The sequence below is a fragment of the Pleurotus ostreatus genome (assembly GCF_014466165.1).
Source record: "Pleurotus ostreatus strain PC9 chromosome Unknown scaffold_6, whole genome shotgun sequence".
Lineage (NCBI taxonomy): Eukaryota > Fungi > Basidiomycota > Agaricomycetes > Agaricales > Pleurotaceae > Pleurotus > Pleurotus ostreatus.
In genome coordinates, this window is record NW_023503161.1 from 1174522 (window position 1) to 1188186 (window position 13665).

General features: G+C 49.8%; 4 protein-coding genes across 4 annotated transcripts; 3 read left to right on the forward strand and 1 right to left on the reverse strand.

Moving 5' to 3' along the window:
- Positions 1–857: 857 nt before the first annotated feature.
- Positions 858–2220, forward strand: PC9H_008640 (uncharacterized protein; the record flags this gene model as incomplete). The annotated part of the gene is made up of 2 exons (XM_036778148.1): positions 858–1255; positions 1314–2220. 2 exons carry the CDS (start codon positions 858–860, stop codon positions 2218–2220), a joined length of 1305 nt encoding a protein of 434 aa, XP_036629576.1.
- A 2773-nt stretch (positions 2221–4993) lies between these two features.
- Positions 4994–6799, forward strand: PC9H_008641 (uncharacterized protein; the record flags this gene model as incomplete). The annotated part of the gene is made up of 7 exons (XM_036778149.1): positions 4994–5206; positions 5270–5398; positions 5457–5576; positions 5638–5798; positions 5854–6044; positions 6099–6271; positions 6317–6799. The coding sequence occupies 7 exons, from the start codon at positions 4994–4996 to the stop codon at positions 6797–6799; spliced, it is 1470 nt and encodes a 489-aa protein (XP_036629577.1).
- A 769-nt stretch (positions 6800–7568) lies between these two features.
- PC9H_008642 (uncharacterized protein) lies at positions 7569–11422 on the reverse strand (the record flags this gene model as incomplete). Its single annotated transcript, XM_036778150.1, has 9 exons — positions 7569–7731; positions 7792–7931; positions 7991–8108; positions 8161–8336; positions 8755–9425; positions 9475–9865; positions 9920–11047; positions 11099–11176; positions 11234–11422. The coding sequence occupies 9 exons, from the start codon at positions 11420–11422 to the stop codon at positions 7569–7571; spliced, it is 3054 nt and encodes a 1017-aa protein (XP_036629578.1).
- A 296-nt stretch (positions 11423–11718) lies between these two features.
- On the forward strand, positions 11719–13519 carry SDS23 (cell separation during budding; the record flags this gene model as incomplete). The annotated part of the gene is made up of 11 exons (XM_036778151.1): positions 11719–11824; positions 11880–11941; positions 11999–12085; positions 12138–12276; positions 12333–12422; positions 12475–12779; positions 12828–12896; positions 12945–12984; positions 13036–13092; positions 13139–13246; positions 13311–13519. The coding sequence occupies 11 exons, from the start codon at positions 11719–11721 to the stop codon at positions 13517–13519; spliced, it is 1272 nt and encodes a 423-aa protein (XP_036629579.1).
- Positions 13520–13665: the final 146 nt, after the last annotated feature.

Sequence of the window (13665 nt, forward strand, 5' to 3'; positions counted from 1 at the left end):
GAGAGTCGATATGTGACGGTGACTAGAGAAGGAGTGCCAGGAGCCCTATCGGAAGTCATCAATTCCCCAAAAGAGACCTGACCAGTGGTAAGTCATGCATGGGTAAATCCTGTGCAGTTCTCATGAATGCTTCTCGCTCTCTCATGCCCATCATTCAAAGCTGGGCGTCGATTCCGTTCATCTATTGTACTCATCAATGTTTGTGACTTGGTTGCCAACCATAATGACTGTTTCAATTGTGCTATTGTCCGATACGTCTACACCACTAGTTGGTGCATCAGATTTTGTTGGTCCTGGGATCAGCCCCTAGTTCCACCGTGCACCCTATGTAACATGGGTGGTTGTGAGATCTCGCATCATTTGCTTCTGCCTCGCGTCTGGCAGCTTCAATTGCCTCGCCCCCCAACAGCTGCTTTATTTGTGCAGTTCTGTGGCAGCTGACTAGGCCCCCCAACTTTATCCATTTAGAATCTTAGAACCTCCGAAAGCTTATACCCTTCGCGTGCGAACGACCCCTTTCCTTCTAAACCATTCAATGGCTCTCGATCTACCTCCAGGCCAGACCCTATTACCGTAACCATCCCAAAATGGTGCGGCGGTAGTGACGGAGTGGTCACACTTGCGAGCATGTGGTTTATCGGACTACGCCGGAAATGGCTGCGTCGGAGAATGAAAATGGCTGCCAGAACGCCACCCGGGAATGGATTTGAAGGGGCTGGCATGGGAACATCAAAAGTCCTTTCCCTCTGTTACCTTAGATCCTCTGCCTCGTGTACAAATTCCAGCATCCCTCGCCCTCGCCGTCCTCGACGTTCCTCAACACCCCTTCCTCCACGTCCCCGACATCCCGCTTAATTATGATGCTCTTCCAGAAACCGCCAACAATCAATTTGTCCTCCCATTTGGCCGCAACACACCACCGCAGGCATCCTTCGGCACCGCCAACCGTCGTTGTACAGCCGACCAGGACTCCAGGACTCCTCTCGCTCTCAAAACCTTCTCGACCTTCGCCCCAGCGCCCCCAACAGCATCAGACTAACCTTCGCTCCCAGCAGCGCTCAGCGCCCAAGTTCAAGCCGGTTCCTGCTTCAACTACGACGGCGGCAAGCCAACGATCGCCCCAGCTTAACCATGCATCGCCTCAATTGCAAAAGCCAGTCGTTGAGAAAGTCGCCCCCACCACGCCTGAGAGGAGTCAAGCCCAGTCACTGAGGGGCCGCCCAGTCAAAGCGTCCAAAGATAAGGCAGGCAGAAGGTATGCTGATGGTGCTGCAAACAGACCTCTTGTTAGAATGCTAAAAAATGTCCGTTAGTGCATCACAATCCCCCGTTCATGGACGACGAAACCACACCCGCCAACCATCTCCTCCTGTTCAACCTCCGCAGGCAGAGGTAACCCCCTTGACTTCCTCGGGTGACAATACGATCACCAACTCCAACCCATTCGACCCATTTTCCGACGATTTTCAACCGAAGACCGTGCGCCCGACGCCATCTCTCGCACCTAGACCTTCCGGGCAGCTTGCCAAGCGCCGCCAACCGATTCCGTCGTTCTCGCTTGAGCCCACTCCCATTGCGCCCACGAAGACTAAGGCAGTCGATGTTCCTCTAAATAGCCATGCGTCCAGGCCTGTGTTCGTCTCCCGATCAGACCCCGTCCCGTCGCACATGCCAACAAAGAGGCCATCTTATCGCCCAGGACCCCGACGATCAGCGACGCTCAACAACGGATTCCCCGTTTGTGACGACATGGGCGATGTATCCGATGCCGACGATTCTGACGCCTCGGAGTTGAGCAGCACACCTGTCACCCCTGTGCGCTCCCGGCCGGCGAAATCGAGTCAATTCGACGACGGACCTCGTACTGCTCCCCTTTCCAGCTCAACGGCGGCATTCTTCCCATTCAACACGACGCCTTCCCCCACCCCAGTTATGCGTGCTCCTGCCTCTCACTCGAGGAAGCACCGCCGTGCTCCCAGCGAGGGTATGGGCGTATTCCAAATGTCCTCAGATGAGGAGTCCACTCCGTCTGACGAGCTCAAACAAACTCTGTTCGGTTTGCTTGCGCCCCGGCCTGGAAGTGTTGGTCTACGTCTCGCTGCTGCTGCTGCTGCCAAACGAGATGGCCTTGAGTTGTCGGAAATGGTCGAGGGATACTTCGCCAGTTCACTCTTCCAAAACTCACCCAGTCCCGAGGAGCTCCCACCCCCCGCATTTTAATTGCGGCCCACCCCACGTTCTTTTGAAAGTAATGGTATACCCCAGCATACTGTAGAGGTTAGTCTATCATCAGCGCGACCCTTGCTTTTGACTCATGGCTCACGTTCCTCTTCTTCAGACCACTAGAGTTAGAGGACTTCAAGTCATCATACCTTCGCTATCCATCCCGTCAACCTTGCATTAATCAACGAACCCACACCCACCACTTCAATAATCACTAACTTATTGACTTTATTCACCTCCACCTTTTGGGTTCGCCGCGACATTGTACACAACGCGGTGCAAGGCATGACCTAATCCTCAACCGGCCATTACCGGTTCGAGTCGATTACTTCTGTGTTTTTAGTCTTCCTCTCTCTTGGGTTTCCGCAGTGTGGTTCCTGAGGCGTACCACTTGTTTTCTCTTCTTTCAGGTCTTACTCTACGGTTACGGTTATTAGCGCTCCAGGACATCACCCATACCAACGCATCCATCCCCGCGTTATATCTCTAGTGTCAGCTAGCTGCACAGGAGCGGGCGGTTAGCTCGCCGGCGTCATCAATGTATCAAAATGGACGACCGGGTCTATATCATCCCCATCTACCCCACGACATCGCTCCGCAATCCAAATCTCGCAATCGTGCATTGTACATTCATCAACATTGCTTCAATTCCTCTATGCCCCTTTCTCAATTCCTCTCATCAAGTCTGCATATCCACAGCCCATCCCGATATACGACTAAACCCCAATTCCTATTTTCTCCACTTTTTATTTCAGTCAATCGAATCAGCAAACGTGTATAAAAGGCGGATCCCTCAACTTCAAGTGTCTCATATCAACTTTATTCCTCACGGCGTCGGTGTACAACAAGTTAGCGACCACGGCCTGCAGCATTATTACCATTCCCGTTATGTGTCATAGTTCCCTCCCCATCGACCCCTTCACCTTTTCTTCCTGATCCTTCAATGCGGTACTCCTCCCCATCCCTTCCACGCCCACGCCCACGAATAATCACCCCCCTCCTACCCGCATAGAACGACTAGATTGTATATTAGCTCATCGCCCTTCGTTCTCCTCGCGCACGCTGCCGCCGTCTACTCCCGGCTACCACAACGCTTCCGTCTCCCGTAATCAACACCATCTTCCTGTGGTCGCTTCTCGCATAGAACCCGCAGTAAAAATGCGTATGGGTCGGACGCTGATGGTGCCCGAGGATGTTGTACTTTCCTCACTGACACCCCATCAAATCACCTATCCACCGACCATTGCGTATTTATTGCCGATCTCGCATCTCTCTCGACATCAATGACTCCTAGACTTCTTTCAGTTCAATCTCGCTTGTGCAAAATGGACTCGAATTTTTGTTGCGACGAGATGATGATTCCCCACTTCTACTCCCTTTCCCTTTTCTTTCCACCTACCCTGGTTGTAATTTTTACTTCCGAAACAACATCCACCTTTCACCACGTTGTTCTTGGATTTCTTTGCGCCCGTATAATGTCCTTTTCTGCGGTTCCCTTCTTGCCCACACCTTATTATTTTACGCACACATTATTATTGGTCTTGGAGTGACGGACATTGGTCTAGACTTTCTTGGACACAACGCACGATTTCAGACCTTGTCCTCATTCCACCACATTTTTTCTTTTACTTCTATATCAACCACCCTCTCGCATCTCGAGTCGCAACCCAATGTATCAAGTATCGTTGCATTCCTTTCTACATTTTACGACCTGTCTACGCCCTTTCCTATACATACAAGATCGCCTTGCGTGTTTAGTTTTGCCATCCCCTTCTCTCCGCCATCAGATGGTTAGAAGCCGTGTCAGGTACGTTTCATTGCGTCTTCACACGAACAGATTTCTGATGGATGTTGCTATTCTAGGTGACGGTCACATCACTTCGCACGTCTTCTCTTTTCCCTCGGCCGCTGGACAATCTTTGGGTCGGTCGTTGGTGCTCGCGTCGTCCCAATGCAGCTGTTCCGATCACCCCCTGTACCATACTATTCTCCATCGCAATCAAATACACCACGTGTGTTCCCCACTTTCCTTTTACCTTAGCCGGTTCATAACGAGCCTAGCATAACCTCACTCCTTGACCCCATTAACCACCATTCCCCGTCGACCATCGTACACTCCCGCGCATGCGTTCTTGCTCCGTGTCTGCTACTTAAGTACACTCATCGTCAACTGCTTGGCTGTACTTTTGTGCCAATAGAAGCTATTTAACATAAGATCTAAGGGGACGAACTGAGTTCGCAATACGTGGTGATGTGTATTTATCCCATACCTCGTAGTAAAAAACATGCAAGCATGAGATAACCGACACACAGTTCAAAACCGCCACGGTCATGGTCATTGTCAAACTCTGAGCAATATCAATGACTCGCCCAAATAATATCGACGACTTGACCACCGCCATCGGTAGTATGGGGCCAACGCCTCGAACATCGCGTGCAACACACTCAAGCGATTACTCGAATGCACCCCTCGAAACTCAAAGGTTACATGTTGTGCAAGATCTTCGCTGCATCCCCGAAGTAACTACTCAAGACTTTTTGGAATTCGTGATTCCTCCTGTGCAGCAATAGAACCTTGACAACATCCTCCGTTCGTGAAAAGCGGCGCTGTCACGGATGGAAGGATCAATGGTTTCGACGAAGATCCTAGGCAGGCAGGCCTCACTGAGGACAAACAATTCCAACTCTACATAATTTCTCTGAACGCGCGTTGGCGATGGCAAGTTAGGCTCGTAAACCAGCCTCTATAGAGTATGACAATCGATACTCTATGGCAAGTAGGGAGCTGCGTGCGACTGCGACCCTGGCTTCGCGTTATACTCCACACGAAACGTCCCGTTCTGAAAAGAGAAATGGCTCCCGGGGTGATAAATCTTTGGTCCTCAAGGATGCCCCTCAACCTAACGAAGGGCGAGTTGGGTGGCAAGATATTGTGTTAGCATTCGAGTTCAAGCTAGGTGACAAGGACAATGATATATACGACGTAAGCTTGTTCCAAGCCTCTCATCACCCTGATTGATTCTCCCTTGCATTGGAGTCGTCGCAGGACTGTGGAATCATTATATTCTTCGTAACGATCCTCGCCGACTCGTTACATTTGGGATTTCCATCGAAAATACCTGTTGCCGGTTTTGGTATTTCTCGTCATGGTTTACCGGGGCATCAACTTCATACGGTATTGTATTGTGTGATCTATCCACGTACTTCGTTTTGACATTGACGTGAACGTGTAGGACTACGAACCATATGTCCAACTTCTTGGCCTTCGCCCCACGGCTACGACCCCACGGTTCAACGCCTCGACAATTCCGGAAATTATAGCATTCGCGTCGGGGATAAGACATAGATTACCTGTGGAGTGCTTTCCGATTTCCGAGCGAGAGTATATGCGGGCGATGTACGCGTGTCTGGAAGGTGTATGAAGGAGACAAGACTACGTTCTACGCGTTGAAGGATGTGTGGGTCGATCGGAGGAAGCAAACGGAGGGAGAGATATGGAAGCAGCTCAAGAAAGATCTGAACAACGAAGTTTTCAGCAAGCACTTTCTGACAATTGCACGCCGGACGCCGAAGCCGTGACTACATGCGATTTCTGCACCAGAGGATTGCAAGACATACATACGAACACAGCGGTCGTTCGGGCATTGTTGGAGGACCTGATGACTATACTGCCTATCAACTTGCCTATCAATGCCACCAAGATCATCCCGTCGACGTACCCCGTCGACACGACCGGACTGTCTGGAAGGAGGTTTGCATGCCATACGAAAATCTAACCGACTTGTCAACGATGATTGTCTCACTTCAGCATGCTATTATTGGTTCGTCTGTTATCATCTTTCTGGCTGGCTACTGAAGCCCCGTTATATTTTTAGCCCTTCACACTATGTGGAAGGGTTTGAAAGCCATACATCGGGACCCGAGCAGCGGGAACGTTTACTACGACGATAAGAACGGCTCTGGCCGCCTTGGCGATCTGGAGTTTGTGACATTCTACACGGACGATGCGGTATCCAAGGGAAACAGCTACTCATCGAGTATTAAAACCGTAAAGCCTTCATTCCTTCCTTAGCTGCTATTCACAAAATTCTAGGGCACCCTCCAATCCATGGCCTGCGAGGTCTCCGCTGGCTTTGATCTAATGCGACCACGAACTCCTTCGATGAAGCTAGCCCGGCGTTTGTTTTCTTCATCCAGTTCTCCAATACCGCTAGACCAGCGTTTGCCTGTTTCGCCTGATTCGTCTGATACATTGGATATTCCCGATACTTTCGATACCGACTCGCATTCTACGGGGGTTTACGACGATGTCGACGATGCCGACGAAACTCCTACCTTCCTACATAACCCACTCCATGACCTAGAGTCAGTTTGGTGGCTTCTTGTCTGGACCTTGCTTCGCTTCCATCCGGAGTCAACTGCTCCTCTCGACCACAACGCACTTCGAGATCAGCTCAGAGTTTTTCTCTCCCTCTTCCCTGGGGAGGCCCAACGACGAAACGCGCTCCAATCAATCAACCTCAAGCACACCTCTACTAAAATCTCGCTCATCGGGCCAAATCTCCGAGCACGTTAAGTATCAGAAGTGTTGGTCGCCATGTACACGACTGTCGAGAAGTCTTTCCCTATTCCCAATGCTGCTTTTGATGGAGCTCATGAGGAGGTCTGGGGAATTCTCAAGCTTATCTCTGGGCAAGTTGGCAGAATCTCTGTTGGCACGCTGATCCCTATCCAAGTCACGTTAGCAGAGCTCGAGCTCGTCAAGGGGGGGGGAGCGAAAGGTTGATGGTTAAGAATGTTGAGAGCCTTTTGTGTATTGACGGACTGTCTTGGACCATTTTGCGTATGGACTGACGGGTTGTCTTCGCTATCCATTCTGTTCTTGTCATGTCGGCTGCTGGTATTTCGCGATCCATTCGTTCTTGTAAAGTGTATGTCGATGCGCCAGTATGAATGAGATATTGACAGCCAAGACCAGTTAAAAGTCCAGGCTCGGATGGTGGTGGGGGTTGGGGAATGTGCGTTGGGCCAATCGGATTTGACCAATGTAATTGAGTTGCCATAGGCTACCAGATAAAGATTGAGTCCGACTCTGCTTTAACGTACCCATACTCCGTTTAAACGAAGGGAAGGAATTGTTCATGTACACACATCCTCTTGCGAGGCTGAAAATATCTTTGGCTTGTCTGTCGACGCCTTCATCAAGGTTCCCTGGTACCTGATCTAATGCTTAACAGTTCACCCATGCAAAGATAGAAGTGGGATTAGATTAAATTACGGATTGACAACGAGTACTTGTGGACGCCCCCTTAGATATTCGTACGCAAAACTGTCCTGTGATCGATTCAAACTTTGCGAAGCCATCCAACATCCAAACCGGTCATCGTCCGCATACTCTCTGGGTAGCTTCTATTGCTTTCGACGAGCAAGCTCGCTAAGCGGCGGCAGATGTTCATGGGATAGTAGAGATATTCCGCCTGAGGGAAACCAGGATATTTGTTCACGATACTGTTCGAAACGCAATCAGTCGATGGCAGAAATGGGTCAGTAGTTGGTGACTGTACGCACGATTTCAGGTCCGCGGACGACTCGGAGGGCCCTATTGTTTTATATAAAACTTTCGCAGCCCGAATGGACGAACTTGGGGGGATAGCATAGGATCGAGATGTCTTGTAAGCCAGACGAAGATCAGGCTTGAATAACCAGACCTACGTCGATGTATTTCTATGTCAGGTATTGAACCAATTTCTCAAACTAGTTTACTTACGAGTATACGGGGCTTTTCTTCTTCCTCATCCAGGATTATGAATCTGTGCGTCGCATGCGCCTGGACGAATTCGTTCATGTCTTCCACGATGAAAGCAGATAAGGGTATCCGTAACGGTCTATTCATGTGATGAGTTGATTGAAGATATGAGAACGAAGAATAGGACATACTCAGCTGTTTGGCTCACAGGTCGGATCGCGTATTTGAGAAGTCTATACACTGATCTGGTCGAAGATACATCGGGAGGACTTCCGCCACTAGTATCGTCTTGCTGACGAAGGACCTGCGATCTTCCAACTACTGCCCCGCACAAGCATCTCACCACCCCCCATACATCGTCGTCGACCTAAACATATCAATATGGTCAATGAAACATGACAAGCAAGACAATGTAGTAAAGATAGATAAAATGTACTCTCAGTTGTAGCTCCCGCAACAGTGACCTCTTATGTACGAAAGTTGTTTAAAAGAGTAGCCGGAATCCGGCCGGGGTAGATGTTCAGAACACACTGCCCCATTCATATAGGACGCTTTGTATCAACCAAAATTTTGAGCAACCCAGAAAGCCAAAGTATCATCATGCCACGTCCAAAACCGACAACGGGCTTCGAACCTGACCGACAACACAATAACCTTCCAGACGCAACAAAGTATCGGTTGGTTTCCGATTTTGGTCTTCTTGAACGTCCAGTGGCTCAAAAATACAGAATGGGAAAGGAGATCTCGCTGGCCTATGGGGACTGCAAAAGGATATCGCAACTCACCGCCGTTTCTTGGGGAGGATGCACATTGCCCGTCACAATTGTATCCTCTCTGAATAGGATATAACTTCCACCAACCAATGCCTGACCGGGTCGTGGCCAGAAGCCGCCCCTCTCTGCTTGAGCGTGCTTGGATACTTGCTCAGTGAGCTTCTGGTCACCATGACACATCCATGCATCGACGAGTTCTTGCCAGTGCTCGGAAGGTAGATCTCGATATGAAAGGAGGGTTGAAGATGACGAGGAACGGGATGGAGAGGTTGTTTGCACGATGGGTAGGGAACATGACGAGCAAATAAAGGATGTAGGCACTGCGGAATTAAGTTGAGCAGCGTCAAGGAGAGGCGGGGCATCTTGCGTGCTTGTGTTCGGTGAAATCGTCGATAGCTTGATCTCGTAGTGTTCGCCTTGAACCTTGATTTCCTTCTTACCGGGTGTCGTTCGTCCAGGAAGGCTCACGGGAAGAGAAACGTGCACTCCACTCTTGATAATGAGACGGTCCCCCTGATTGGTATCGACGCCCGAGGAGTTGGAGGAACTAGAGGAATCACTGAAGGAGGGAAGAACCTCGGCCTCCAGATCCACGCCAGGCACTGCCCCGGACACCATAAGAAAGACAAGAATGCGGTGGAGAGATTCGTGGTTCTCGGCAACATAATTGACTTCGAGATTGCCTACAGACACACGATAAATCCATGCAACTTCCCAGAGAAGGTGACTTACGAGTTGGGGATTCAGTCACAGGGCTCATGGACTTCGAAGACTTCATGTCTTTCGACGACTTCAACCATGAGATACTTGGTGCGGACAAGCTTCTCACCCTATGCCTCTTTTTCCTCAATGGCGACGAAGGTGCGGGCGGGGGTGATTGAGAGCTCTTCATCAGCACTCGTGGTGGGGGTAATTCCTTTACGAATTCAGGGAGCGACAGCAACGCGTCCATATCTTCATCTCGAGAGAGAGATGTCTCTGGGATTGATTCACGAATAAATTCAGGAAGAGAGAGAAGAGCGTTGGGATCTTTAAGACGGGGGTAATCGTGGAGTTCCGCGTCTTGGGTGTGGAGACGACCAGCGTCTGAGTGCTGGGCGAGGTGCTCGACGAAGGCTTCTCTCTGCAGAGTGCGGAGAAAATCAACACGTTGGTTATACCGAAAAAAATCCCATACCTTAGCTGTATCGCGCTGCTTAGCCTTCTCCATTGGCGAAGCAGACCCTCTGCCAAGTACGAATGACTGATCTTTCATCGTCCGGCTTGAAGCTTTACCAAGGAGGTCTAGCATGTTTTCCAGGTCCTTCACCTCTCGGGATGTGTCTACCTTCTGCTTTCCTCTAGCGATTCTAGACAAGGACGGAGCTGAGGCGAGCTGATCAGAGCTGCTATTCTTCAGGCCGGCTTGCTTGGCCAGTTCCAATTGCTTGACTTTCGACGACTTTAATTCAACGCGTTGATTATGCAGTTGCGGAGCCACTAAATACAGCCGATCGATGGCCATTGTGACTGACTCTAGGTCGAGACGCATCTTCTCGTCCAGCAATCTTGACTTGTCGTGGACACCCGACGTTAACATTTCGGGAGAATGCCGTGTTTTGATGTCATCCACGAATGCTTCGTGATCATAATCGGGTGGCCTGTCATGCTCATCTTCAGCGTAGGAGTATCTTGGCGGCAGGTGATGGTCGGCTGCGTCAGTTCGCTCCTTGCACATGGCTAGAACATTTTCGAGCTCTTCATCGATTCTGGTCCACAGAAGCGAGGATTCAACGGCTGTCACGGGTGATACTCCAGACCGAGGTGCCCACACATCATTGTGTGACGAAGATAGACGTTCGACCTGGAAGTCACTGAGCTGCCGTCTCAGTGCGTCGAACGGATTGGAGGTCGACTGATGTGACATGAGGATGCTCGACGGTCGTATAGTGTGACCTCCGGTCTGCATTCTAGATAGCCTGTGGAAATTGGACAGCAGGGAAACGAGCGATTGAGCCAACTGAGCATCTGCCAGCGGAAGGCTGGGTGCAAGGATTTCAACTCGCGCGCATAGCTCATTGATGAGATCTTCTTCCTGATTGTGAACCTCAACCATAGCATCATCGCAGTTCCGTAGGTTGGAGACTAGGGTGTGAAGGGCAGCTATTGCTGATGGTTCTGAATCAACAGGTGATTGGGGCGTTGATGGCATTGAGTGTCGACGGTCAGGAAGAATTGGGCTCCAGCGCATAGATTCTGATAGCAAGTCATTGAGAGTCGTAATGCAGGACCTTTGCACATAGCCTATGGAGGGCATGAGTTCTTGCTGCAAGCAATGAGATGGTTACGGTCAATCTTCTAGTGAAGACGAGCTTACCTGCGCACCGGATCTCAACGCCGTAGACGATGAACCCTCCTCTACATCTATCAAACTGACCTCATTGACCTCCGCAGGCTAATACCAGCAAAACGTAGGTAAGCGAAGTTAGCAGTATTGAAGACTTTACCTTACCCGTGTTCCAATATCAGCCCCTGCGCTTCGAACCGACGGTAGTTCCCTTGCAATTGTGCGCTCCGCTTCTCGAGTAAGGCGTTGGTGTAGTTCCACTGGGAAAGGTGCAGGAATATTGATATCCAGTCGCGGTTGTGTTGAATCGCCTGCGATTTCATTTCGAAGTCTGGACTTTGCTAGCGTTGCCATTATGAGAAATTATAGGTATCGCAGTCAGTCCTACCCAAGGTACGGACGAAGCGACAATGCCTTGAACCTTTGAGAGCTAAATTGCGAAAACGATGGTGATTGCATTTCATCAAGCAGAGTTAAGAAGCGCTTAATATGTGGGATCACGTGTCTAAGCGAAAATCAAATCTTATCTTATCCGCCCTATCTTAGTCTGGCGCCCAAGGTTTCCGGAGTGCTTACGGTAGTGCCTCTCCTTGTACTATGCAACCATTACGATCAATCCTTTCTGATTGAACATGTCAAACAGTAGACGAATGTCAGAATCTTTCTGGATTGAGCCAGCGGCGCCAACTGGTCCCCCTGTTCCTTCTGTGGACCGAGGAGAATGGATTGGTGACTGGCAACAAGTCTATGCCAGAGGTTTGCATGCTCCATTCCTTCCTGATCGTATTTATGATCTCCCAATTGGCCCTAGATATTATCGACTCGCCTCTTATATCCGTCGACTCCGATACTTCTGTCGAGGACGCTTGCGAAGTGAGCTTCCGATCCAAAAACCTGTCGCGGTATGTCTAGAATGCTATCGCTACGTAGCTTCTACTATCCGAGGATATTATGTGCCTTGCCGTAAGGGCACAGAGTCAAGATGCTAATTCCCCATCATACGCGGGCTTGTTCGATGTGAGTTCTCAATGCTCTCCACATCGAAGCTTCACATATGGGGTTCCTCCAGTTTTCCGACGTGAATGCCTTTCTGACGTTGGCTGCGACGAGGCACACTTTCCTTCCAGAATTTCTGGCTCAGAACCCGAAGATCGATGGTATTGTCGCCGCCGCTAGGGCAGGCAGAGTCCCCGTGAAGCTCGTTTCTGGTAAGTACAGCCTAGACATTGACTGTCCGTATTAAAGACAAGCTAATTTTTCTAAGATTTATCTGAGAAGAATCCCTTGAAGACTGTCAGAAATGATGCTAGTATCATAGCCCTCCTCGAAGTCTTTGCTGGAGGGGCCCACCGAGGTACGAACCAGTCCACATTCGTTATTCAGTAACTTCAATTTCGCACATGTAGTTCTAGTCAAATCAGAATCTCCAGACGAGCCATTCATAGGGATGGTCTCTGACCGTAGTCTGCTCTCGTGGTTTCATTCGTATGCACAGCGCACTCCATCCTTCTGCGAGTATCTCTCTCATCCCTTATCTTCCCTTGGCCTCCCCTCCCTAAATATCCATTCGTCTGTGGTTGCTGCTTCTTCGGTTGCATCTGTGCTAGACGCCATGAAGCTCATGAGCGAGGAAGGCGTGAGCAGTGTTGCAGTGGTTGATGAAGAATCTGGCGCCCTACTCAGCGCAGTCAGTGTCACGGATATAGGAAAGGTACTTATACCCTCATCCCACGGGTCAATGAACTTATTGGAATTTAAGATTGTCGTTCCATCCGAAAGTAACCAAATCCTTTCCACGCCGTTGCAACAGTTCATTGCTCAGATCAAGGTACTTACTTGTCATCCGGTGCGTTGCCTGATCTCTGACCATTTCAAGGAACCCGATGGCTCGTTGGACGGCGCCGATAAGTACCCAGGTGATTAAGGCGTCTCTTTGTGACAATTGAACTAAGCTCATTTCACAAAAGTCTATTCAATTTCACCATCGACCCCATTGTCATATACCATGGAGAAGCTCCTAGCAAGTATGTTACCTCTCTACGATATGAATGGATCCCTCATCGCGCGTAGCCAATTCCCACAGACTATTCGTGACCAGGGAATCTGGTCCGGGTACTTCACCAGTCATTTCGCCCTCTTATTCTACTAATTTGACTGGGATTGTTTCCGTCGTCGATGGTATGCCAAATGTTTCCTTAATCCCTTGCTCCCTGAGCTGACTGTCAATGTCCCTCATCTACAGTTCTCTCCCTCTTCGCTCGCCTTGCGGACATACCCAACGTTGATCCCACCAGAATGCAGAGGCATCGTCGTGCATCGTCTGCATCTTCGCATTCCTCAATGTCGGACTTGGATATCATTAGATCTCGGTCGAGTAGCCGGACAAGTACTCGACGAAGCCCGAGGATAATGCCCGTGTCACCACCATCGGTCATATCAGATCTACACTAATGCAATAAGTAGTGGGGTTGGGGCTCATTATTATGGCGTAATTAATAGTTATGTAAAGTGTATAGTATCGCAATATATGGAAAGTTTCCTTGCCTTTGTCGCGCTTTGCTTGACTGCGCGGTAGCCGCTGACTGGGTGCATATCTT